The sequence below is a fragment of the Pogona vitticeps genome, chromosome 6 (assembly GCF_051106095.1).
Source record: "Pogona vitticeps strain Pit_001003342236 chromosome 6, PviZW2.1, whole genome shotgun sequence".
Classification (NCBI taxonomy): domain Eukaryota; kingdom Metazoa; phylum Chordata; class Lepidosauria; order Squamata; family Agamidae; genus Pogona; species Pogona vitticeps.
In genome coordinates, this window is record NC_135788.1 from 109,565,201 (window position 1) to 109,589,005 (window position 23,805).

At 42.3% G+C, this 23,805-nt stretch overlaps 1 protein-coding gene across 2 annotated transcripts in view; it reads right to left on the bottom strand.

Annotated features, from left to right (window-relative positions):
- Nucleotides 1-19,834, bottom strand: part of FAM83E (family with sequence similarity 83 member E) — a 43,404-nt gene extending 23,570 nt beyond the window's left edge. Inside the window, exons 1-4 of one of the 2 annotated variants that reach the window (XM_020798763.3) lie at nucleotides 11,937-19,834; nucleotides 5,058-8,034; nucleotides 2,838-3,005; nucleotides 837-961 (exon numbers count right to left, since the gene is read on the bottom strand). In XM_020798763.3, coding sequence (XP_020654422.3) covers nucleotides 837-961; nucleotides 2,838-3,005; nucleotides 5,058-5,516 — 752 coding nt within the window. In that variant the 5' untranslated portion in view covers nucleotides 5,517-8,034; nucleotides 11,937-19,834. Of the gene's footprint in view, nucleotides 1-836; nucleotides 962-2,837; nucleotides 3,006-5,057; nucleotides 8,073-11,936 lie in introns of both variants that reach the window. The other variant, XM_072976771.2, reaches the window with a different exon arrangement.
- Nucleotides 19,835-23,805: the final 3,971 nt, after the last annotated feature.

The following is a 23,805-nucleotide window of genomic DNA, read 5'->3' on the forward strand; positions in this document are numbered from 1 at the left end:
ATTACTGTACTTTGATACTGACAATGGAATAGCATCCTTTTATCACATGAGGAATACTGTGGCTCACTCCATTACCTGGAATATTGGAATGATTTGCTGGATAGCTGAGTGTCTTGGGTCTCTGGCTGCAGAGCCAGAAGTTGGGAGTTCGATTCCCCACTGTGTCTCCTTTACAGGGCTGAATTCAGTGATCCATAGAGTCCCTTCCAGGTCTGCAGTTCTAAAGTTGTATCTGATTCTGGGCAGCACAGTTTAAGAATGATCAAGGGAGCTGGGCATGATTAGCTTGGAGAAAAGAAGACTGAGAGGCGATATGACAGCCATCTTCAGATATCTGAAGGGCTGTTATGTGAAAGATGGAGCAAGCTTGTGTCCCATAGCTCCAGAAATTAGGGCTAAAAAATGGCCAGAGGTGTCAGGAGGTACAGACGACAGCTATCACTGCTGCCCCACCCCACTAGGAAAAGTTATTTTATGACAGTGGTCCCCAGAGATGTTCTTGGGCTAAAACTCCCTGAAGCCTTCATCATTAGCTATACCAGCCAGGATTTCGGGGAGTTGAAGTCCAATATTACCTGGGTTACCCAAGTCTAGGAACTGCTGCTTTATGGATTACAGCTCCCAGGTGGCCATGCTGGCTGGCAGATTCTATGAGGTGTAGTTGTAAAAGTAAAGTTTTCAAGTTCTGGTGCCTCCCAGAATGTGCTGCCTGGGGGTCTTTGTCCTCTCTCCCTTAATAATAGGGCTGGCCTTATCATTGACCATTGTGGAAACAGAATATTAGACCAAATCAGCCTTTGATCTGATTGAGCAGGACTTCTTTTATGTTCCATTACCTGTAGCTGCCGGTGATCACAACTTCTCCATCAACCAATATAAATTTCTCCTTCACAGTCCCGGTGACCTGTTTTTGATGTCTGGTCTGGAATGTACAGCCTTGGATGATTCGGACTCTCAGGTTCTACAAAGGAAGATGAAGGATTATAATAGGAAGAGTGGTGTGATTTTTCCTTTGTTGTTGTTTAGTCCTTAAGTCATGTCAGACTCTTCATGACCACATGGACCAGAGCATGTCAGGCCCTTCTGTCTTCCACTGCCTCCTGGAGTTGGGTCAAATTCATGTTGGTCGCTCCGATGACACTGTCCAACCATCTCGTCCTCTGCCGTCCCCTTCTCCTCTTGCCCTCACACTTCCCTTTGCTACATCTGTATAAAGGAACAGTTTGCGTACTCCTGCTTATTTAAATAAAAGATTTGTTTTAACAGTTCATTATTTAAAACCCTTAGCAGTACACATGAACACATACACACTATACACACATATTTGTATTCCAGTCTATCTCAGGATGCTAAAATAAACAGAAACAAATGGCAAAATAAGTACTGAAGCCAGTATTTTATCACCATCACCTTATCACTAGTATTGCCCAACCATTTGTACAATGGTCTAAGCCAGTGTAACTTTGCTAGTGAAGAGTTTCACACCTCTAATGAAATATTGGCTTCTATTGGATCAGTTTTTGTCTGAAAAGCCATCAAGACTTTTTAGCCTAAAGTTCCTATTGTGTATGTTCTGAGCTGTCAAATCAGAACCAACTTATAGCGACCCTAATAGGATTTTCAAGGTAAGTGAGATATATAAGGAATAATTTTACCAGTTCTACAACCCCCAAAGAGTTTCCATGGTTGACAGGGATTAAAACCCTGTTCTCCAGAGTCTTAGTTTGAGTGTCGTATAGTGGATAGAGTGACAGACTCCTTGAACACCTCACCGTTATAAGTCAATTCCGACTTGATGGCACATAACACTCAAAACCTCCAATAGGTATGGTGGAAAACCATTCCAGTGTCCAAAACCATGCCCCTCTCCCAAGCATAGAAAACTGCAAATAGTAAGTGACTGAAATGTGGGGGCATTGTTCAATGCTATGCAGGGGGACAACGTCCCAAAAGAACAAAGTACAGTAGAAAGTCCCTCTCTGTGTAAATGCTACAATGAAAAGTATACTTGGGGTAAAGAATTGACCATGGTGGCTAGAAAGTGAGGACATCTTGGTTGCCTTTCCTCCACCCTAATAATAATAATAGTGTGCCATTAGGTTATGACTTATAGCAACCCTTTTGGTTTTCCAGATAGAGAGTACTCATAAGTAATTTATCATTCCCTTCTTCTGAGGATGCTCTGGGACTGTGCAGCTTTCCCAAGGCGGTGCAGGCTGGCTCTTCTGGGAAGCACAGTGGGAAATTGAATTCACAACCTCTGGCTCCACAACCACATATCTAAGCCACTGAGCTATCCAGCCAAAAGTTAACTCAGGGAGTTAGGTATCTCAGTTAGTCCCCACCCAATTATATTATAATCCCTGCAGTTCTGTACCATATTATGTCCCTACTATATTACAGTTCCTGCAATTATTGCAAGTGGTGTAAACAGCTCTCTTCCTCCTCACCATATGTGTACAAGAAGCCTGTGAGGAAAGCATGGGAAGGGGGAGAGAGAGAGACTGGCCCAAAGTCACTCAGTGAAGTGCATGGCTTGGTGAAGACTTGAATCTGGGCCCCTTGAATCCCAATCCAACACTCTAACCACTATGCCATCCTAGCAATTTGCTCCACAATAGTAGAAAATGAATACTCAGAGATTATTCAGCCAGTGCTGGCAGCATCTATATTTTATTACATGGTTTTTATGCCACTTTTTTATTGTTAGCCGCCCAGAGTAGACTTGAGTCTAAATGGGTGGGATATTAAATCAATCAATCAATCAATCAATCAATCAATCAATACACACATCAGCTGATACCATTGACATGGTGTGTAAATCTCCCCCCACTCACCTCTGAGTGACGGACATTAAGGCATGTTTTCTCTGCCATGGTGAGGAAGGAGGCAAGATGCTGTTTGCTGAGGACAACGTAGACAGGAACTCGCCGCCTAACAGCTGCATCAAATAGGTCTAAGAGGATATCAGGGTCGGTGAAAACATCCATGACTATAGCAATCACCTGGAGGGGAGAATAAGTAGTTTGGTTTGTGGCACAAGTATCTAAGTAGAAGACTTAACCTCTTGCTTTAAAAAATCAAACAGCCACATCCACAGCAAAGCTTGGGGAATTAGGCAAATCAAATGTACACACCTCTGTTACAGTACTTGATTTACATCCTTCATGTTGGGTGAGAAAAAGAAAATTCCTGTTATTTGGTGTTTGGTTCTAAGCCACATCTTTGTATATCTGCTTTCCAGCATAAAACAGGCTGAGATGGATTTGCACAACTGCATGTTACTTCTTTGCTGTGGAGAGTTTTTGCAATTGCAGATGATAAAGCTCAGCTAAGAAGAGGCATTCCTCCTTCAGCTTCCTTACTGGAGGCATGCCTCTTCTTAAGATGGCATCTGGTGTGACATATGTCTACACCATCTAAAATCAAACATGAAAACTATTTTTCCATTCCAAATCTTAATCTGATGCACATTTGTGTAGATTTAATTAAAATATCAAATTTCTGAATGAGATTTCCTTAATTAAGTGACTAAATTGGTTGGTGAAAACTGGTGGTAGGGTGTGTATATCTGTCTGTCTGTGTCAGAATGGAAAGATTTACTTCCAATTTCATGTCAATTTCATATTCATGTGTTTGTAAGTATGCTTTGTCCCTTTCCCCATTATAAACTTTTTTTAATCTGCAAGAAACTTTTCTTGAAATAAATATTTCTGTAATTTTTTCTGAACACACACACATTTCTTAGTGTCTTTCTTTCAAAGCACGTACCTTTACATGTAACTTTTTATACATACACCCATTTAAATATTCTTTTTTATGGTTCTTTTTTGAGTTGAGAATGGACCTGCTAAATTTAGAGGAGTGTTAAATCTGAAGGATCACCAGGTTTGATCTTCACATTAATCTGTGAGGTGGTGATAAAATTGTATTGCTTCTGAATGCTGGCTGAAATAAATCCCTCAGCATCACTGAAATGCAGATACGCATATAAGCAGAGCAGTTTGAAATTTGGATTTGAAGCCTTAGATACTATTGATATTGCTTTAAATGTTGATCTGGATAAGAATTCTCTCAACTTTACAAAGAAAACTCAAAAACAAACAAGAGACAACTGAGCTAATAGAACAGGTTCCTGACATGTTTTGGATGAACTCTTTATCAAGGGAAAACTTATGCTTCTTGATGAAATTTTTCTTCTTCAGCTCTTCTAGGTCTGTTTCAACAAACTGCAGAAGCAAAGTGGTCCCAAAGGGAATTGTCAAGAAGCATTATATTTCCCTTGAAGCATGTTAGAAAGCAATTAAGTTTGTGCAACTCTCTTTTCATACTTCTGGCCTTTTCTACAGCTATTTTCAATCCTCTCTGCTGTTAGAAACAAACCTCTCATAACAGGGGAGGTAGGGCATTGGGAAAAGAGGCTACTTAGGACTGTGTCACCCAGGTGGAATGCCTCTTCTAAAGCAGCATTCACCACTGTGATCCTCTCCTTTCATAGGACAAAAATGCCCATCCTCTCCAGCCAGATGACTCTGCTGGTTTGGGGGTATTGAATGCTGTATTCTAGAATAGTGGTTCTTAACCTTTTAAAAAAAAGAAACGCCCCCTTGAGCCATTAAGGAAGTTATCATTGCCCCCCTCACCACGGCAGTGGCACCACATCCGCTGCCAGCACTAGTTGCTCTGGATCCGGCGGTGCAGTGGAGGCGCGGCACAGCTGCCACAGGTAGGGGGCGATGACTTCCTCAATGGTGGCAGCGGTGGTGGCACCACATCCGCTGCCAGCATCAGCTGCTCTGGATCCGGCGGTGCGGTGGCTCCATCGCCCCCTATCACTCCCTTCTGTTCCTTTGCCCCCACGTCGCCCCTTTTCATTCACCCCCCTAAAAAAATAAATCACCCCCTGGGGGGTGATATCATCCATGTTAAGAACCACTATTCTAGAACATTTGAAAGGCAACAAGTTGAGCAGAATTGCCCATATTATTTTCACACTTTCCCTCCAAGTCCTCCAAGAGGGCTAGAAACATGCCTAGCCCATGTCACCTTTTCAATACCTTATCGGCTTGTTGGATACATCTGCGGACCAGCTCCTTGATGTGTGGTGCGCCCTCTCCTGGTGGGTGGAGATAGACTTCGGCTCGGGTGATCCCTTTCCAAGCCCCACTGTCCGGCCACCCGAGTTCCAGGTCTGGAGTGGGCTCATCTGATCGCCCAGGCCAGTAGCTGAGACTTGATCCTTCATTCCGAAGACTGTGTTTCCCCACTCCTCCTGCAAGGGAGTTCTGTGAGCCTTCTGCATCGGCGGCAGCCTTTAACTCCTGCAGCTCTGCATCTGACAGAAAAGGGCGCAACTTTTCCTGGGACAGACGCTCCTTAAAGGCCTCGTCGCCCTGAGTAAGCAGGGCTTCAAGGGCCAGTCGCTGGCCCTCGGAGTAGTAAAATTCAGGGTTCGATTCGGTTACTTTAACATATGGCTCTTCACTCTCCAAGCAACAGACTTGGGAACGAGCCATGATCTTGGGGGAAGAGGCATGAAAAGCCTATAACGCTGCCTACAACTATGACCCTATAATCAAAGCAGGCTTCCCGCAGCCCACTTTTTCCCCAGCCTGTCCTAGCAAACGGAGGCTGAGAGGGAGCTGTTCCCTGTACATCTCCAGACTAAAAACTTTCTTTAATGTATTGTCACATAGACCTTCCGAATTCCAAAGAGAGGAAATCGGGTGGGCAACTGGTGTTGTTTTGATTAGCATAAACCACCCTATATTTATTTATTTCCTTGCCCTTCACTTTTCTTCCAATATATTGGGGGGGGTGGGGTGGCCAGAAAAAGAAAGGGAAAAGTGTTAATTTGGAGAAGTAAACAGGATGGCCAGCTCCTCCAGTCTCTTTAATACAAAGGTTTTTGATGTGCAAACTTTCACACTGTGAAGCTCTTCAATGCATGGAGATCAGCATAGACATTTGCTAATTGCTGCAGTTAAAATAAGTTCAGCTGTGGTACCCAACAGGATCGCTACAGCTTAGCCTTAAACTCTCTGCCTAGCCACCTGGGATCTTCTTTAAAAATCCTTATGGCAGACTGGGATACACCGTAGGGCTCACTCTAATGCAGAGCCTAGGAATAGAACTTGGAACTCAACCTTCTCCCTTGGTCCGAATAGCTTCATTTTGGAGGTACCTCTCAATATACAACACTTTTAGCTCCTTATAGGCTATCGTCTAAACCAGGAGTTCTAGAACCATCATGCTATTAGCACCATTTCCTCGATCTGTGCCAAAACATATCTAATTCCTGTAGAATCTAGATTTCTGTGTTATGATTAGGTCATCCCATATTCCTTAGTGTAATTGGATCCTAAATCCACTCCCCGTTAATCCTGCATGCAAAGTCAACATCCAAAGGTATCCAGCTGTGTTAGCTATATCTCAGCTACTTCTGGTAAGCAGTCTCTCTGAAAATGTGGTGGTAGAAATAGGTGTCTCTTTAAAAGACCAAGATAAACACTCCATATAAATAAAAGTTGTTCTTAGCTGCTCCAGTGCTAGAACAGGGGGGCTTCTTGCCTGTCACATCAACATCCTTTAGACCTCATATTAAATATCTATTCCTTGAATTTGTTGTTGCTCCTTTCAAACATTTGCTTCCAAGTCACTTCTCTTTTATTTCATCCCCACAGATGCAAAATAATGGAGCCACTCAAAGCTGGTGGAAGCAGGTCAGAAAAATTTCTACTTGAATTTTAACGTCTTTTGCACCAAGGTGAGATGCATCAAGTGAGAAGATGAAATTGTGAAAGTTGGTTTAACAATGGGAAGAACAGGATTCTCTTTTGAGTGGAAGCTCAATGGCTAAAGGAAACAGGAAGAATGGAGAGCAGCAGTTCTGTGTGTGAGAGTTTGTGGTTTGTTTGTTTGTTTGTTTTGACACTTTGGTGGGAAGAGAAAACTGGACCCAGGAGAATAACAAAATGTTCTGAGGAATGGTTGCGGATCCTAAAAGAGTAGAAAATGGTACCAAATCTCCCCTTTTCTCATCTTGAGTCTATGAAACGGTGGAAGGATCAAGCTGGTGTTATCTTGTTTTGCCAGATGATGAATCAAAAGACACCATGAGGATGACAATCTCTTTTCTGACTCTTTTGCCAGCCCTCTTTTTCCAGTTTCTGATGATGTACTGTATACATAGGAACATATGCATGCACAAAGTCAAAATGCTTTTCCTAGCAATTCACTCAGAGGCATTTCCCCAATAAATGCTTGGTGGTCATAAGTAGAAACAACAAAAAAGGGAATCAAAAAGTTCTCTTCTGACCCACATATTTTGTGGAACAGTAAAAATTTACTAGCTTTTAGTCTTTTCTAGGCCAGTGTAACTTCCAGTGAAGAAACAACTGGGGAGTGTCCCTGGATTTATTTATTTCTCATCTCCTTCAGTAAATTAACAGTGGTAACCACACCACGAAAGTAAATACTGTAGAAGGTGACACAGAGAGTAAACTGAAGTTAGACAGAAAGTGGGTGACTCCAAAGTACTGAATATTCCTCTAATTCTCAGCTGACGACAGCCCACCAGATGCTGTCAGCTGGACCAATGAAAGACAGGAACTAAAAATCCATTCTTCGATAGGTTATCTTCAGAATAAGTTATCTTCAGAATTTCTAGGTAATCAGCAAGCAGATAATTCTTCAGTTCTCAGCCTATCATCATTCCCTGTGATAGATCCAACCGACATTTTCAAGTGTTTTCTTTTTTCATCCAACCCGTAGTTTAAGCCTGCTCTTTTTCACCAATCAGCCTTCAAACTTTAAGCACCAGGTGGAATTGTCCTGTCTTTTTAGCTGCTCAGTTTGCAGCTATCAAATACAAGCTGGTTTCAGAATGGAAGATATCCATTGTTGTCTGGTATCCTCTGCTTGAGCAGTTCCAGTTTAATCATGGGATGAGGTTGCTTTTGGGGAGCAATAATCTCTGCAGGAAGGAATAACTAGTTTGAGAGAAGACTGCCTTTTACATCTCCAAATGGGTCTCTGTTGGAAAAAAACTTCAGTTTTCCTGGTCACAATTCCTAAAATGCACAAAAAAAGAAAAATGGCTTTAAAAGGTTTTTCCTCTGGGGTTATCTCTCCATGAGCTGGCTGGATAGCTCAGTGAGTTAGATCAGTGGTTCTTAACCTTTGTTACTCGGATGCTTTTGAACTGCAACTCCCAGAAACCCCAGTCAGGACAGATGGTGATGAAGGCTTCTGGGAGTTGCAGTCCAAAACTCCTGAATAACCCAAGGTTAAGAACCAGTGAGTTAGATATCTGTTTGGGAGTTCAATTCACTACAGTGTCTCCGGAGGGAAAAGAGCCAGCCTATGTGGTCTTGGGCAAGTGCACAGTACCAGGGCACCCCCAAAAGAAGGAAATGGTAAACTACATCTAAGTATTCTTTACCTAGAAAACCCTAGAAAGGGTCACCATAAAGCAAAACTAATTGGATAGAACAAAATTATTTATTTTCTCTTTCCAGGAGAGTTAAGGAAATAGTACTTTGTGTGATCAATTTCCTTGAGAAATAGCCACTCCTGCTCAGTTGTCCACCAACCCCAGCCTGCCAAGTACACTATCTGCCTCACAGGAAATTGCAGATAAGATTACACACCCAGTTTATGTGCTTATTACCCTCCACCTTTACGGTGATGAGTTAAAGGAACATACGGAAATTGGGGAAAACAGCTTTAATAGAGTGGTCGACCAGACCAGATGGGCGGGATATAAATCAAATAAATAAATAAATAAATAAATAAATAAATAAATAAATAAATAAATAAATAAATAAATAAATAAATAAATAATATTCAAGATTACAGCTCCTGGGTCTTCTAAAGCAGTGGTCCCCAACATTGGGCCTCCAGATGTTCTTGGACTACAACTCCCAGAAGCCTTCACCACCACCTCTGCTGGCCAGGATTTCTGGGAGTTGAAGTCCAAGAACATCTGGAGGCCCAAGGTTGGGGACCACTGTTCTAAAGGACCTCAGGAAACCACTGAAAGAGAAATGTTAGCTTTCATATCAAAATAAAATAAAACATCTAAATTTATAGTAAAGGGACACCTTTTGCAGATTAATTAATTATGTACCATCAAGTCATGGTTCATGGTGGCCCTTTGCAGGGTTTCCTATGTACTGAGAAGTGGTTTTTTTCAATGTGCTTTTCAAGAGCATTGAAGACCTGGTTCTTCCGCCAGGCTTTCCCGGAGCACTAAGGTCTTGCCCTCCCTTTTTACCATCCTTTTTGACATCCTCTCCCTCACCCTTTTCGCCACCTTTATTGCCATCTGCTTTAATCTCCCTATTTGTTATGTATTAATTTATTTTTTATCATTTTAAAAAATATTGTTCCTAATACTGTTGTTAGGCATCTAGAGTGGCCTGGTTGCCGGATGGTGCGGGATATAAATTCAATAAATAAATAAATAAATGCTCTTCTGATGGTACTCTAGGACTGTGCAGCTTGCTCAAGGCTACATAGACTGTTTCTTTTTCCAGAAGGCACAATAAGGAATCAAAGTCCTGACCCATCACTCTGCAGCTTACCCTGTTTCTCCTAAAATAAGACCTAACCTGAAAATAAGCCCTAGTATGATTTTTCAGGATGCTCGTAATATAAGCCCTACCCCCAAAATAAGCCCCAATTAAGTGAAACCCCAACCTCTACCCTTGTGCAGCAACCAGAAGAAGATGACATGACAGTATTTGAATAAATGTAGATTGTTGTGCATGAAAAAATGAAACATCCCCTGAAAATAAGCCCTAATGCTTTCTTTGGAGCAAAAATTAATATAAGACCCTGTCTTATATTTGGGAAACATGGTAGGTACGTCAACTCACTGAGATATCCACCCAGTGACAACAGGTTTTACCAGCCCACATTAACGATCACAAAATACTGTACTACACAAGCTTTTGATTTCTGCATAATTGCTCATCAAGCAAGATGTGAAAGCAAAATCAGGTGTATGATTCCCAGTCTCATTTAGATCCCTTAATAATGAGTTCTGAAGAATAGTAAAGCTTCCACTGTATCCTCTCCCCTTCTTCCTTCCTTCCTTCCTGGTTAAATCAAGACTGGAAATCATAATTTTTAAAATCTATATATGCCAGAACTGAAACATTCTAGGACATGGGTGGGCAAGTTAGAGCTTGTGATATGCACTTTACTAGATCCTAGAAACCTATCGGCCATCTGTGTAGTGGCTCAGTGGGCACATATATAATTGCAAAAAGGTGAAGTTTACCCCAAATCGTATGGTAAGCCTAGGAATTTATTTTCAGTAGAAACCATGAACTCTCAGTCTCAGCTTTTACATATAAAAATCTACCCTAGTTCTACCCTCCACCCCCTTTTAAACATCATGGAAGAAAATGTACAACAGTTTTTCTTGAGCTACAGCAAAGGCAATGCTAAATGAAAAGAATGAGGTTGTGTTGCTACATACGAATTAAGCAAAACAAAAAATCCATAGGTGGATAATATATTTATTAGAATCAACGATCAATTCATAAAGTATTTTGAGTTATCTGAAAGTCTTCCCAGGAAGGCACAGTAAAAAAAGTTAATAAATGGTGGAAGGAGAGAAAAAAACCTTTAATGCATTTCCCCATGTCCCTCCCTAATTTTTTTTATTTATTTATTTATTTTGCTATCTAGCTTGATGAATACTTCTGCATAACTCAAAAGCTTGCCAATTTTGGAAACTGGTAGTAGATCTTAATAGACCTATTGGCTGCCATGCAAAGGCAAAAACAACGACAAAATCCCCATCTCCAAGTCTAGGAGATCTGTCCCTCTACCAGCCACACTTTTGCAGCCCAGCCTTCTTCCTGCAGGCTTATTAAAAAGTTCATCCTTATTTGCCAAGAGGCTGGATTATTTTAAAAGATATTTTAGAGGATACAACTTTAGAAATGTTTGAGAAGAAAGTGGCAGGGTAGCAATAAGAACAGCTGACTGCTTCCCTTTGTTGCTAAAGGCAACTGCACCCTTCCCATAAAAAGGAAAATAAAAGTAATGATCCTGCAAATCCACTTGGTAAGTCAGATATAATAAAAAGGTGCAGGCTTGTTGCCTTTTATTGTTGCATAGATCACTGCCACCAACTCCCAGTTTGTCAGAGCTAAAAAGATTATTCCCCTCTTTTACAATTCCTTGTATCATTTGCACTTCCTTGGCCCACATTCCTCCCACCTCGCCTCTCATTCTTCACCCTTGGGGGGGGGGAGATGTGTTAGTCTGTTGTACAAAAAACAACAGAGTCTCCTGGGCCACCTTGAAGACTAGCGAGTTTTATTTTAATAACAACTTTTGACGGACTGCAGCCTGCTTCATCATATGCAGGTGGTCATTCATGCATCTGGCCCTCTGTGGCTCTTGACCAGACAGACACCATTCCTGTCCCCCACAACTGGAGGGAGGGAAGAGGCATCCTTTCGCCTCAGTCCACAAGCCACCTCGAAAGCTTATGCCAGATAAAGCCTGTTGGCAGACTAGGTGTTTACAGGAATCTTTGGCCACTCTCCTCTTTCATCCTGTAGATCTAGCTCAGTTAGGTTCAGGGTTAGGTATCTGGCTGCAGAGCTACAAGTTGAAAGTTTGAGTCTTCACTGTGCCTCCTTGATGGGCTGGACATTGTGATCCCTAGGGTCTCTTCCCGCTCTGCAATTCTAAGATAAATCTCCCTTCTCAAAGAGCCCCGGGCATGTCCATCTTGGCATCTCCCACCCACTTCTCTCGTACTGAGCCACCCAAAGATTTTTCAGTACCACCAACACAGTAGAAACCAGCTCTTTTAACCCCACAGCTGCTGTAACTACTAAATACCCCCCCCAAAATTATGAGATCTGTCTCCCCTTATTTTCCCCTTCATACTTTTTCAACATACTTACTTCCTTGCTTAGTTCCGGGTGTGTATTGTTTTTCAGTTCACCTGTTCATTGTCTCTCCAGGTGCACGCAAAATTCCACTGCCAGAGTCAAAGGCTCGCCAGGGGATTTAAGATCCCTAGCCTCCAAAATCCACTTTTAGGACACCCTCATAGCCAGCTCCCCTGTCTGTGCCTGTTGCCAGGCAGAGAGTAGATACAACTGGCTGATCCAGGAAGCCCAGGGATTATTTGCAAAGCACCTGCTAAAGGTCTGGCTGCCAAGGCAGCTTAAACGAATCACCCTCCCTTGTAAGCAAATAATGTAGCCTACGGAAAGAGAAAGAGAATTGTAATAAATGTCCATTGCATACCGGGAAAAAGGTGGGGGTGGCCTGTCCGGCCTCCTCATTTGCAATACCTGGGCTGGGGGCTACCATACTGCTTGGAACTCCCAAGGTTTCAGGTTATCTGCACAGCCAGGTAAATATGTCAGTCACACAGAGAATACAAATATTTTGCAAACAGGTTTCTTTTGAAAAGTGTCAGGAGATGTTAACCCCACCAACATATACATACAGACATGAGAAAAAGAAAGTACACCCTCTTTGAATTCTTTGTTTTTACGTATCAGGGCATAATAAAAATCATCTGGTCCTTAGCAGATCTGAAAATTAAGTAAATACAACCTCAGGTGAACAACACATGACATATTACACCATTTCATGATTTATTTTACAAAAAAAGCCAAAATGAAGAAGCTATGTGTGAAAAACTAAGTACACACTTACTGCTTCCATAGGAATTCAGAGGCTAAGGTGTTGCTAACCAAATACAGTACCCTAGCGTAATTGATCATCAGCAAGTGTGACTATCTTTATAAAAGCCCAACTTGCCCAGTAAACGTCATCATGGCTGAGTTTAATTTGAACCCTGGTTTTTCCAGTCCTGAGGGATGTGGTGGCGCTGCGGGTTAAACCGCAGAAGCCTCTGTGCTGCAGGGTCAGAAGACCAGCAATCGTACGATCGAATCCACACGACAGAGTGAGCTCCCATCGCTTGTCCCAGCTCCTGCCAACCTAGCAGTTTGAAAGCATGCAAATGCGAGTAGACAAATAGTTCTAGTCGCGCTGGCCACGTGACAGCGGAAACTGTCTTCGGACAAACGCGGGCTCTACGGCTTGGAAACAGGGATGAGCTCTGCCCCCTAAAGTCGGACATGACTGCACTAAATGTCAAGGGGAAACTTTACCTTACCTTTCCCAGTCCTGCTCTAACAGTGTATAATTACACTATGGAATTAAATATATTTCAGGTATACATCTGTTATTTTTTAAAAACACCTCTATGTTTTGAAAGTTAATTTCTAAAGTAATTAGTTATAATTCTAAGGTTTATCCCCCACACCAAAGAGTAGTTTGTTACTTTTAAATAATTTGCTTTTTAAGAAGTAGTTCTTTCCCTCAATAAATAAATAAATATTCAATACATACTGTGCTGCTATTCATTTCCAGGAAGGGGGGGGCTTACTAAGACCCCTGTTGGTGGCCCAGATAGTCTCACAATGTTGGTGGCCCACATAGCCCCCTATCCAGGGAAGGTCGGTATGTGTGTTTGTGTGCCTGTCTTAATCAACTGTTTATGCTTTATAATTACATTGGGGGGGCATGAGAGTTATATTGTACATGGATTTAGAACTATACAAGGGTCTGGCACTCCTAACCCCAGCGTTGCTGAAGGGAGATGCGTAGTCATCATCATGCCATTTGGCCCTAAAATAGCAAGAGTTGGTGGAATGACCTGTACCACTTTCATCTGTCTGTTGAGGGCACTACTCTTAAATCCTCCCTTGTGTTTAAAAAGAAACCCTGCAAAAAGAAATCTAGCAGAGGGTGGTTTGACCTTGAATCATTTTGCTTCATGTGTGATTGTTTTTTTTGGCTTGCAGGGCAAAACTACCTGAGCACAGAAAAACACTCAGACATGGCACACACTCTTTCTGCAGCCTGAGGTCCACAACCAGCACAGGGTTCTACCACTTGGAGTTTTTTTTTAAATTTCATAAGTGGGTAAATCTAATGTGCTGTGATTGTGTGGCATAGAATATGCTCAAGATTTCTTTGCAAGGCACAGGAGCTCTGCGGCAGATCTGTGGGGTCTGGTTGGGGGATTCTGGGAGGTGCCCTCAATAAAGGTCGTTAGCCTGTTCTTAGAAATATTCCAACCAGGAAAATCCCAGTTGCGGTGACTTTAAATCTTGGAGGTAGAGAAAGTAAAAGGTGAAACTGTCTAGGAATCAGGAAGGTTTTCTGGGGTGTAATGGGGGGGCGGGAGGATTGTATTTTCATTTTCATAAAAAAATATTCACACACATCCCCAGGCAAGGAGATCATCAGGTATAACCTGTTTAGTGAAATGTGATCCCACAGTGACCCCTTGCTAAACTTTCCCAGGCATCCTCCTCCTCCTGCTGCTGCTGTTGTTTTTAAGAAGAAACCTCCATCTGTAGTGAAGTTCTTTGCTCTTTCTCTGACTCATAAATCCAAATATTTAAATTATAAACTGCAAGCCAGTGTGTGCAAGATTCTCTGTGAAATTCTCTGTCACCTTGATCCAGGTTGTTTCTACATCAGTTGCTTGGTCAGGAATTTCTGGTTGTAGTTCTGCTTTTTATGTACAACTTATATGATGCACATTCCAGGGATTTGTTTTTTTGTTTTTTTTTTTTTGTTTTTTTGTTGCCCAGCCTTTTTCTACACCTGTTTTCTGTTGGAGTTTTTATAACCTCACATGCTGCCTGTGGTTTGAGTGACCGGAAGAGACTTTTTCAGAGCTGGGGTGATGGCCAATCTATGCAGCACTAACAAATCATCCCTTTCTGCCTCTGTTCAAAAATAGACCTGTCTCTTTTCTGAGTGTCTCTTTCCCTTTCTTTAGTCAGTTTGCTGTTGATCTGTTCAAAACTTTAAATAATTAAATGTCTTTATTCTTTCTGCTACAAATGTTTTAGAGTGAGTTGCTGAGACTGTAAGTGCCAGTTAATGAGAAAGAGGTGGAGAAGCTATCTTCCTCTGTGAGTCTCTGTTCTTCTACTATGTAATAAAAGGGAGTTTACCAGAAATTCAGAACTCTGCAACATTTTTCTCTTCCAGTTAAAACAACATTTGCAATACTGTATACCTTTGTCCAATATAAGATAGGCACTCCGATATGAGTGGGAGGCTGAGAGAAGAAGGCGCTTGTTCAGAAGAGAGTCAGTGATAACCAGACTGGAACTACAGCTGGGAGTAACAATAAAGAAGGCTCTTTTGTTTGCGGTACGAAGTCCAACGTTCTGGTGCAAAAGAGAATGTGACCACACTGGCTCTTTAGGTACAGTCTAAATAAGTCACTTGTGTTAGACCATTGGTGATTTGCTGGATCACTTATTAAATTTTTTTTTTAAAAATTCTTTGCCTTTATGTGAAGTGCTGATTGAATCCATGGGCTTGGGCAGTTTCTTGACTGGCATTACACACAAGGCAAATAAAAAAAATATTAAATTTAATTTAAGTGATTCAGTGCATCAGTAATGGTCTAGCACAGACAAATAATTTCACTTCCCCTGCTCCCCCCCCCCAAGGAGCAGGAGAAGCATTAAATTTGCAGATATTCTGAAGTTGCTCACTTATTAAATCATTTCATGATGCTAGAAACTAAGAGCAGGAGTTATGGCAGCTTTGACAACTACCAGGCTGAGTTTTGTTCCATTCCCGACAATCACACATGCTGGGAATGGATGAAACTAGAGCACACCTACGCTCACCTAAAAAGTAGAAGTCACTGACAGATCTCTGTGGATGGAGTGGTTCACTCCAGCAATCAGGTAGTCTGAGTACTGGGAAAAAGAGCAATCCAGTGCACCAAACAGTGAGACAAATGCCTGTCTGATAGAGCCCAGGGTCTGAAGAAATGCATTTTCCATGGATCTCAAATCCCAAGGTTGAGATGGGAACAAGCACACCCTGAGATGTCCAGGACCTAGGAACAGGCTTTAGAATTGTTTCCATATTGCCTCTTGCATAATTTACTGCTGCAATGTGGATTCCCAGCCATGAACAAGGTGGGGTTTTGTACCCTAAACCTGTGAACCAAATTATAGATTTGTTTGTATTTCTGTTTGAAGATCTTTCAGAACAGAGCTTGTAACTGGAAAACCAAGCTAGTAGCCGTAATTGCTGAAGGACTCTAGAGGTTGAAATTCAAAAATTCAACTTTTCCAAGTCCTGTTTCAGAAGACAGTCCTCCATTTGAAGATACCCTATGTGGACTGGCCTGGAGGGCTGTCCACTTCAGGCCCAGTTTTTAGAGATTTAGAGTGCGACCAGACAGCTGCAAACATGCACGCCTGATCACACTGAAAATATTCACTTTAACAGGAGTGATCTCTTAAAAGTAAGCCTTGTGTCTTTGGGGAAAACCCTCCAGCCTGGCCCTCCCTCGTAAAAGCCTTTCAGCTGGACCAAAAATGTCCAGCTTGGGCATAGATCAGGGTTCAAGCTGGAGCCCATTTCCCTGTACATCGTGTGATCATAGGGAAATAACTTGCATTGAAATGCTCCACAAGCAGTTCAGATTTTGATCTGTTTCCCCATAGGATCGCGTCCAAAGAACTGTAAGATGGGAAAGCTGGCCATCAACACTTAGCACCAGTACAGATCAGGAAGCAAAAGGGTACATGAGTTACTGTCTTCCCTCCTATGCTGAGCTTTTTTGTTTTTTTTTTCAAATAGCAGGAATAGGTTGCAAATAAATCTGTGCAAATACATTAGCAGATGCAAATGCAGTTCAATTCTACATCTTTTTTTACAGTTGTATTTCCTCCTCTTCTGGCAGTGCGTCAGCAGTCACCCTATCTGACTAAAAGTGTTTGCTAATCAACTGGATTGGATTTGCCATTCTCTCGGAATTCTTCAAGATCATTGTGTCTGTTTGGTCAGAGAATCACGGAATGTTTTGCGAGGGCAGAATCTCGCCTGAGCTTATTCTGGGTGAAAAGGCTGGCTTCTTGGGTCTCCAGAAAGTTGCTAATATGCGGAGGAGGAGGAAGAGGAAGAGGAAGTATCAAAAGAGCTGGCACTAAATCCAGGGCAGGCGTTTCCTAGGTGTCAAAACGCCCCCATGCCTATGATGGCAAGAAAATTGTCCTTTCAATGAAACTTCCTACTAAGAGCCTGCCTAATTTGCTTCTCACTATAGGATCTGAGGACGTGTGCTGAAATTTCTGGAGATGAAAGGGAAAGAGAGAGGGGAAATTGATTCCCCCCGCAGAGGCAAAAAAAGCTATGCCCAGCCCTGTTCCTGGGGTCTCTTCCCACTCCTGTCCCCATGTAACTCTTCATGCTAACATGGCATGGGGAGAAGTAGGTAGCGAACAAGAAAAGGGGGCCTGCTGGTTACCGTGGCACTCCCATCACCATGGCAACTGGACGATTCCACACACTGGGAGACATCAGCTAATGGAGCAAAATTGCTGATTTCCCAGCCCCCTTCTCCAGCCCGGCCAGAGGTAGTAGGAGCGAGGAATAGAATAAAGAACTTGCAAAAAGCAGGGATCCCTCTTCGCCTGGCATCACCACGTGGCTGCCTTTGGGGTGGGGGCGGCTGTTTATACACAGGAAGAGTGTCATGAAATGCGATATGGGTCCTTTCCTGTCTAGAAGAGATGGCTGCAGTCCAGGCTGGCAGAGGGGGAGCCTAGAAAGATCATAAAAAAAAAAGATTAAGGTGGGGAAGTGGAAGGAAGATGAATGTGGGGAGGAGGTAACGGGCCTTTATGGGTCACATTTGAGGAAACATAGGGGAAGGACAGGCACTTTTCTGCTACTGCCCTCCTGGTCCAGCAGCTCAGCAGTTTAACCCCTTGATCCTAAATCCTGAAGCAGTGCCCTGTAGGCAGGAGCCAACCAAGGAGAGAGAGCATTTCCAAAGGTTACTTAAGCCTCCCAGGGGTGTAGGCCACATCTCTGTGTGAGCGGTCAACTCATTCAAGAAACAGCTTTTGGAGAGGAAGAGAAGATGAACATTTCTGTTGGTGGATATTTGGCTTGTATCCTTCCTCATCTGCTCCAGAGTGACAGGAAGTATTATCCCACGGAAGCTCAAAAGAAAGGAAGACAGCAACATCTCTGTACTTAAATGCCATTTCGCCCTCAAGACTGGCACCTCTCTATGTCCAGTTAGTATCTAGATAAGAAATGATGTGTCTTTGCTGGCCATGCTCACAGCTCTGCACCGGAAGGGCATTCAAAAAGTGATCTACAGTTGTCAGTACGTAGATCTACAAACTCACACCACCAGATCTCCAGAATGAAGCAGCCAACAGAACAAGAGTAGCCTGGCAGCCATTTGGACGTACAGGTGGCTTGTCATGACAACCCCCATTGCCACAGTCCCAATGAGAATCCTAAAAGGCAGGCAATTGTAATGATCCATATGGGTGTAGGTGTGTCTTGTACCTGTATATGCACAAATCTGTACATGCAGCATTCATAATACAGTATATTGTCACTGGGAAATTTTTCCTATGGACACTGTAAGAATCGAAACTAAGCTACAGGAAGGCCTGAAGTGGTGTTTGTCTGGCAGATGGTGTCATGGTTCCTGTTAATGGCAATTTCCTGTGCTTTCATTCTGAGAGCCCTGGCTCACTGACAACAATTCCTAAAAATGCTTACAGTCCTCAGTTCTCCCTCTACCCTTCTTTTTCTTATCCCAATATTCTCTCCCTCCCGCTCTTCTCAGAAAGAACTTATATGGGGTCCCTTTCTCAAATTCTTGTGGTTTTTCAATCCTAAAGATTCCAGGGAAATGCTAGTACCACAAAGCCATCTTCTAACAATTGATTTCCTGTTACTAATTGTAACTGGATTTTGTATTTCTAAAAATGAGAGATTGACCATTATTAGCTGATTTCTCCATCCCAGGTAGCACAACCTGAAACCTATCACAGCATCTACTAGAGTTGTTGTGTGCTGTCAGGTTGCTTCTGACCCTTATGAATGAATGACTTCCAAAAGGTTCTAGCATTAACTGGCTTGCCCAGCTATTGCAAACTGAAGGTCATGGCTTCATTTATTGAATCGCTCCATTTCATAGTCGTTCTTCCTCTTTTCTTGCTGCCTTCAGCTTTGCCTAGGATAACTGTCATTTCCAGTGAATCTTCTCTTCTCATGATGTGCCCACATTACAACTGGCCCAGTTTTATCATTTTTGCTTCTAGAGAGTGTTCAGGATTGATTTGATCTAGGACTACCTAGGGCACGTTCAGAGGGGGGAGGCTGGAGAGTTGAGGTTCATGCTTGAAAGGTTCTTTCCTTTAGTGCCATTTTCTCTCTCACTTAAGTGATCCTTCCATTCACACTGATCAACGGTTCTTCTCCTGATCTTTAGATCCAACTTGTCCCCCTTTCAGTTAATGACACTCCCCTTCCCTGCCATATAACAGAATAGAATAAGAGAATACTGCTGCATCAATAACCAAAAAGGAGTGAATGCCATAATTTGATTTGAACCAGAGAGCACTAAAAGCTATCCAAATAGCAAAGTACTGTATATGTCCATCTGGACATACTTTTATTTGTCTTTTTCATGGTCCATGATGTGCAGTCACAAAGATCTCCAGCACCGTATTTTGAATGAATTGCTTTCCTCCCCATTTAGCTTTCTTAATTGCCCAGCTTTCATATTGATACATCATACATCTACTGGAGTAGTGAGCCAAATTGCCAGGGTCTAGAAGCCAATGTTCAGCTCACAGGATCTTCTGTGGGTACCTCCACTCCCCCCCCAAATCCCCAAGAACAGAAAAGACAGGGAATCCAGTTACAGTTGTGAGAGGGAAAAAGTTTTGGAGTTTGGGGTAGCAAAACAAATGGAGGTTCTGCCTTGTTCTCTGAGAAATGCCCCTCCTGGAGGCTTTGAGGAATAGCAACTCTCTATTTTAGACTGCTTTTTAATTCAGGGATCCACAGCAGACACATTACGACCAAAATCCTGTTGCTTTTCGTAGTACAGTGGTACTTCACAAGATGATGACCCCGCTAAACGACGAATCCGTATAACAATGACTTTTTGCGATCACTATAGCGATTTGCAAAACAGTCATTCCAATGGGGGATTTTCACTAGATAACGATTTGGTCCGTGCTTCGCGAACCGTTTGTTCGCAAGACGACGATTTTTACAGCTGATCGTCGGCTTCGCAAAATGGCTGCCCTGTGTTTTCTGGACCCATGCTTCGCAGGACATCCATTTTTACAGCTGATCAGCGCTTGCAAAATGGCTTCCCTATGGGCGATCTTCGCTGGACAACAAGGTATTTTCCCCATTGGAACACATTAAACGGGTTTCAATGCATTCCAATGGGGAAACGGATTTCGCATGATGACGATTTCGCTAAACAGCGATTTCAGTGGGATGGATTATTATCGTCATGCGGGGCACCACTGTAAATTGACTTCAAGTGGGCCCATCTAACTGCAACTTACTATGCTAAAGTACATCACAATTAGAGTAGGCTAATTTGAATCAAGGGAAGTTACAGACAGGTTAAGTCTTCAAATCCCCATTGATTCCATGCCCTAGTGCAGTGTGATTTATTACACTAAGCAATACAATTTTGGCCAATACCCATCTCCATATGATAGCCTATTTTGAATGACTTCAGCCTCTTCTCACACCAATCTTAAAATTATAATGAAGTAGCCAATCATTCCCACTACCACTTAGGCTTGTGAAGAGTTCTTCAAAGCTCTTTTTGTAGATTTTGCATTCCCAGAAGAAGGGAATGGTAAACTATTTCTGTGTATTCTCTACCTAGAAAACTCTGGAAAGAGTCACCGAAACTGTGGAGCCAGAGGGTTCGGAGTTCAATTCCCCACTGTGCCTCCAGGGAGAAGAATCAGCCTACATGGCCTTGGGCAAGCTGCACAGTCCCAGGATGCCCCAAGAACAAGGGAGTGGTAACTCTCTTTTGTGTATGATCAACCTAGAAAACAGAATTGACTTGACAGCACACAATTATTTTTACTATAAAGATATCACCTCTACAGTATATGGAATTTGGATGTATTTATTTCAAAAATTACAAAATACTTCGTCTGTTTCTTTTGACTAGTCATTTTAAGACGTCAAAACGCATTAGCATATGTACATGTGTGGGGGGTCTCAGACCCCGATGAGGCAGTTGTTTAAAAATACTGTAAATCACGCGATAATTTAGACAAATATTATTGTGATCAGCAAACTCACAGTATTCCTGTACTGATTCTCTAGCTTTGGACCTTGGCTCTCATGATTGTTTAGGTAAAGGTAAAGGTTCCCCTTGACATTTTTAGTCCAGTCGTGTCCGACTCTAGGGGGCAGTGCTCATCCCGTTTTCAAGCCGTAGAGCCAGCGCTTGTCCGAAGACAGTTTCCATTGCCACGTGGCCAGCGTGACCAGGGAATGCCATTTTACCTTCCCGCTGAGGTGGTACCTATTTATCTACTCGCATTTACATGCTTTCGAACTGCTAGGTTGGCGAGGAGCTGCGACAAAGTGATGGGAGCTCACTCCGTTGTGTGGATTCGATCTTACGACTGCTGGTCTTGTGACCTTCCAGCACAGAGGCTTCTGCGGTTTAGCCCGCAGCACCACCACGTCCCATTTCCCATGATTGTTTACCGACATGTAATAGAGAACACTAAATGGGCAGTAAATTAAATGCCATTTAATACATTTTAACCACCCAACTGAGCTCAAAGACAAGGAGATTAATAAAAGAGTATTTTCCACACGCTGGTCTGATGCAAATCAATGAGCAGATGTGGGTTTCTAACGATTAGACAACCCATTTGGTAGGATGCATGTTTCTTTTTCATTTTTCTTTTCCCTACCAGAGGTCCCTGTGTGGTTTTGGGCAAGCTGCACAGTCCCCGGACACTCCCAGAAAAAGGAAATGGTAAACCCCTTCTAAGTACTCTCTACCTTGAAAAGCCTGAAAAGGGTTATCATGATCCAGAATTGACTTGATGGCACTTGATTATTATGAGACCAGAGGCGGAGAAGTTCCAGTTCTAAAACGACATGGGCCTCTCAGCTTAATTTCATGTCGCCTTCAGCCTTATTTCAAAAGCCATCAGTTCAGACCTCTGTCAAAATTTAATCCTCCCCTTCTCAGCCACTCACCTCCCCATACCCAGAAACATACACACAACAGTGAAATAAACCAACCCTCTAATGAGTGCTGTGATTACAGGCATGGCACAGGGGCTGTATTTGTCATGAATTTGATATGATAAGCAGGGGTACAAATTCTGATGTTCTAACTGCCATTAACTTCATTCTCTTGTTTTGATTCTTGGCAGAGTAGAAGAGGGAGGGCAGAAATTTCCTTACATGGGAGTGTTCCTAGTACTCTATCTATCTTCCCTGCCCTCAGCTTGGCACTCTTCCTTACCCTAGGCTGTCGGCAGCCTGCTATTTTCAGGGTGGCATGCCCATCCATTTCAGGTCACCCTTTCGGCACAAGCATGCTGCCAATCATCAACTGAATTCTATCCAACTAAGAAAGAGCTATTGCAATGGACAGCAAAACCAATATATTTTCTTTTCAGCAAGAATAATTAATAAAAAGCCTTCATGTTTTATAGTTCAGTGTGACCACCATCTGAATCCCAATTCAACTTTTCTGGCTACTGTGCCATACCTACCCCTTGTGCCACCCGAGCAGAATCTGATTTCTAAACCAGGAGCATCAGTAGTTTTACCTAGGAAAAGAAATGGTTCAGCTCTAAACTTAGGCAAGATGTAGCACAGATAGTTAGGAGCCAAAATGCAAAGTCTGACCAAATAATATCCATCCAACTTCTTGCCAAATCTATTGATATAACCATCACTGAAGTCTGCGCTCCCACTGCAGATACTGAAAATGAAGAAATCTCAATCTTTTACACAAGCATTCAGGAGGAAATTGACCACACAACCAAAGCAGAATGTGCTTATAACTGTTGGTGACTGGAACACAAAAGTGGGAAGGAAAACAGACCCGGACATTATTAGCGAATTTGGCCTAAGAGTCAGAAATAAATCAGGACAAGTATTCATAGATTTCTGTGAATCCAGCAATCTGTTTATTGCAAATACATGCTCCCAGCTACAAAACTGATGACTCTACACATAGACATCACCAAGTGGTCAAAAACAGAACTCCCACAGACTACATAATTGGAAGTAGTCGATGGAGAAGCTGTATTCTGTTTACCAAAACAAATCCAGGAGTAGACTGTGGATACTGACCATTAATTGTTAATATCAAAAATTAGAGCAGAAGTGAAAAAGAACACTAAAACAATCACAGTACCAAAATATAATTTAAATAATTTAATATAATTTAAATATTTCTGATGAATATGAAATCCTCATAAGCAATAAATGTGCATTATTAAAGTCAATTGTCTGTCAACCAGAAGAACTGTGGGTTGAAACGAAAGATGTTATCGGGTTAGAATGTAAAAGGCAAATTCTGTAGTCAAAAGAAAAGCCTAGATGAGTGACTGGAAACAGTAAGTCTACAAATACTAAATGGTCAAGTACTACACTATCAAATGGTAAACAAAAAAACCAACACTAGCATATACCTATTCTCCTATATTGTAGGTAATATGGAGCCAGTACACTATACAGTATATGAAATACCAGATTAGAGGTCAGTTCTTGTCAGTAAGTTCCTAGGTTCATCAAGAGGAGATGGCTTGCAACATGGAAATCCAGGTGGAATTAACCTATGTATCAACTCTCATCCTTTCTTTCCTCCCTTCCCCACTTTTAAAAAAATTATCATGATGTTTCTAGACTATTGTATGTCCACCTCAA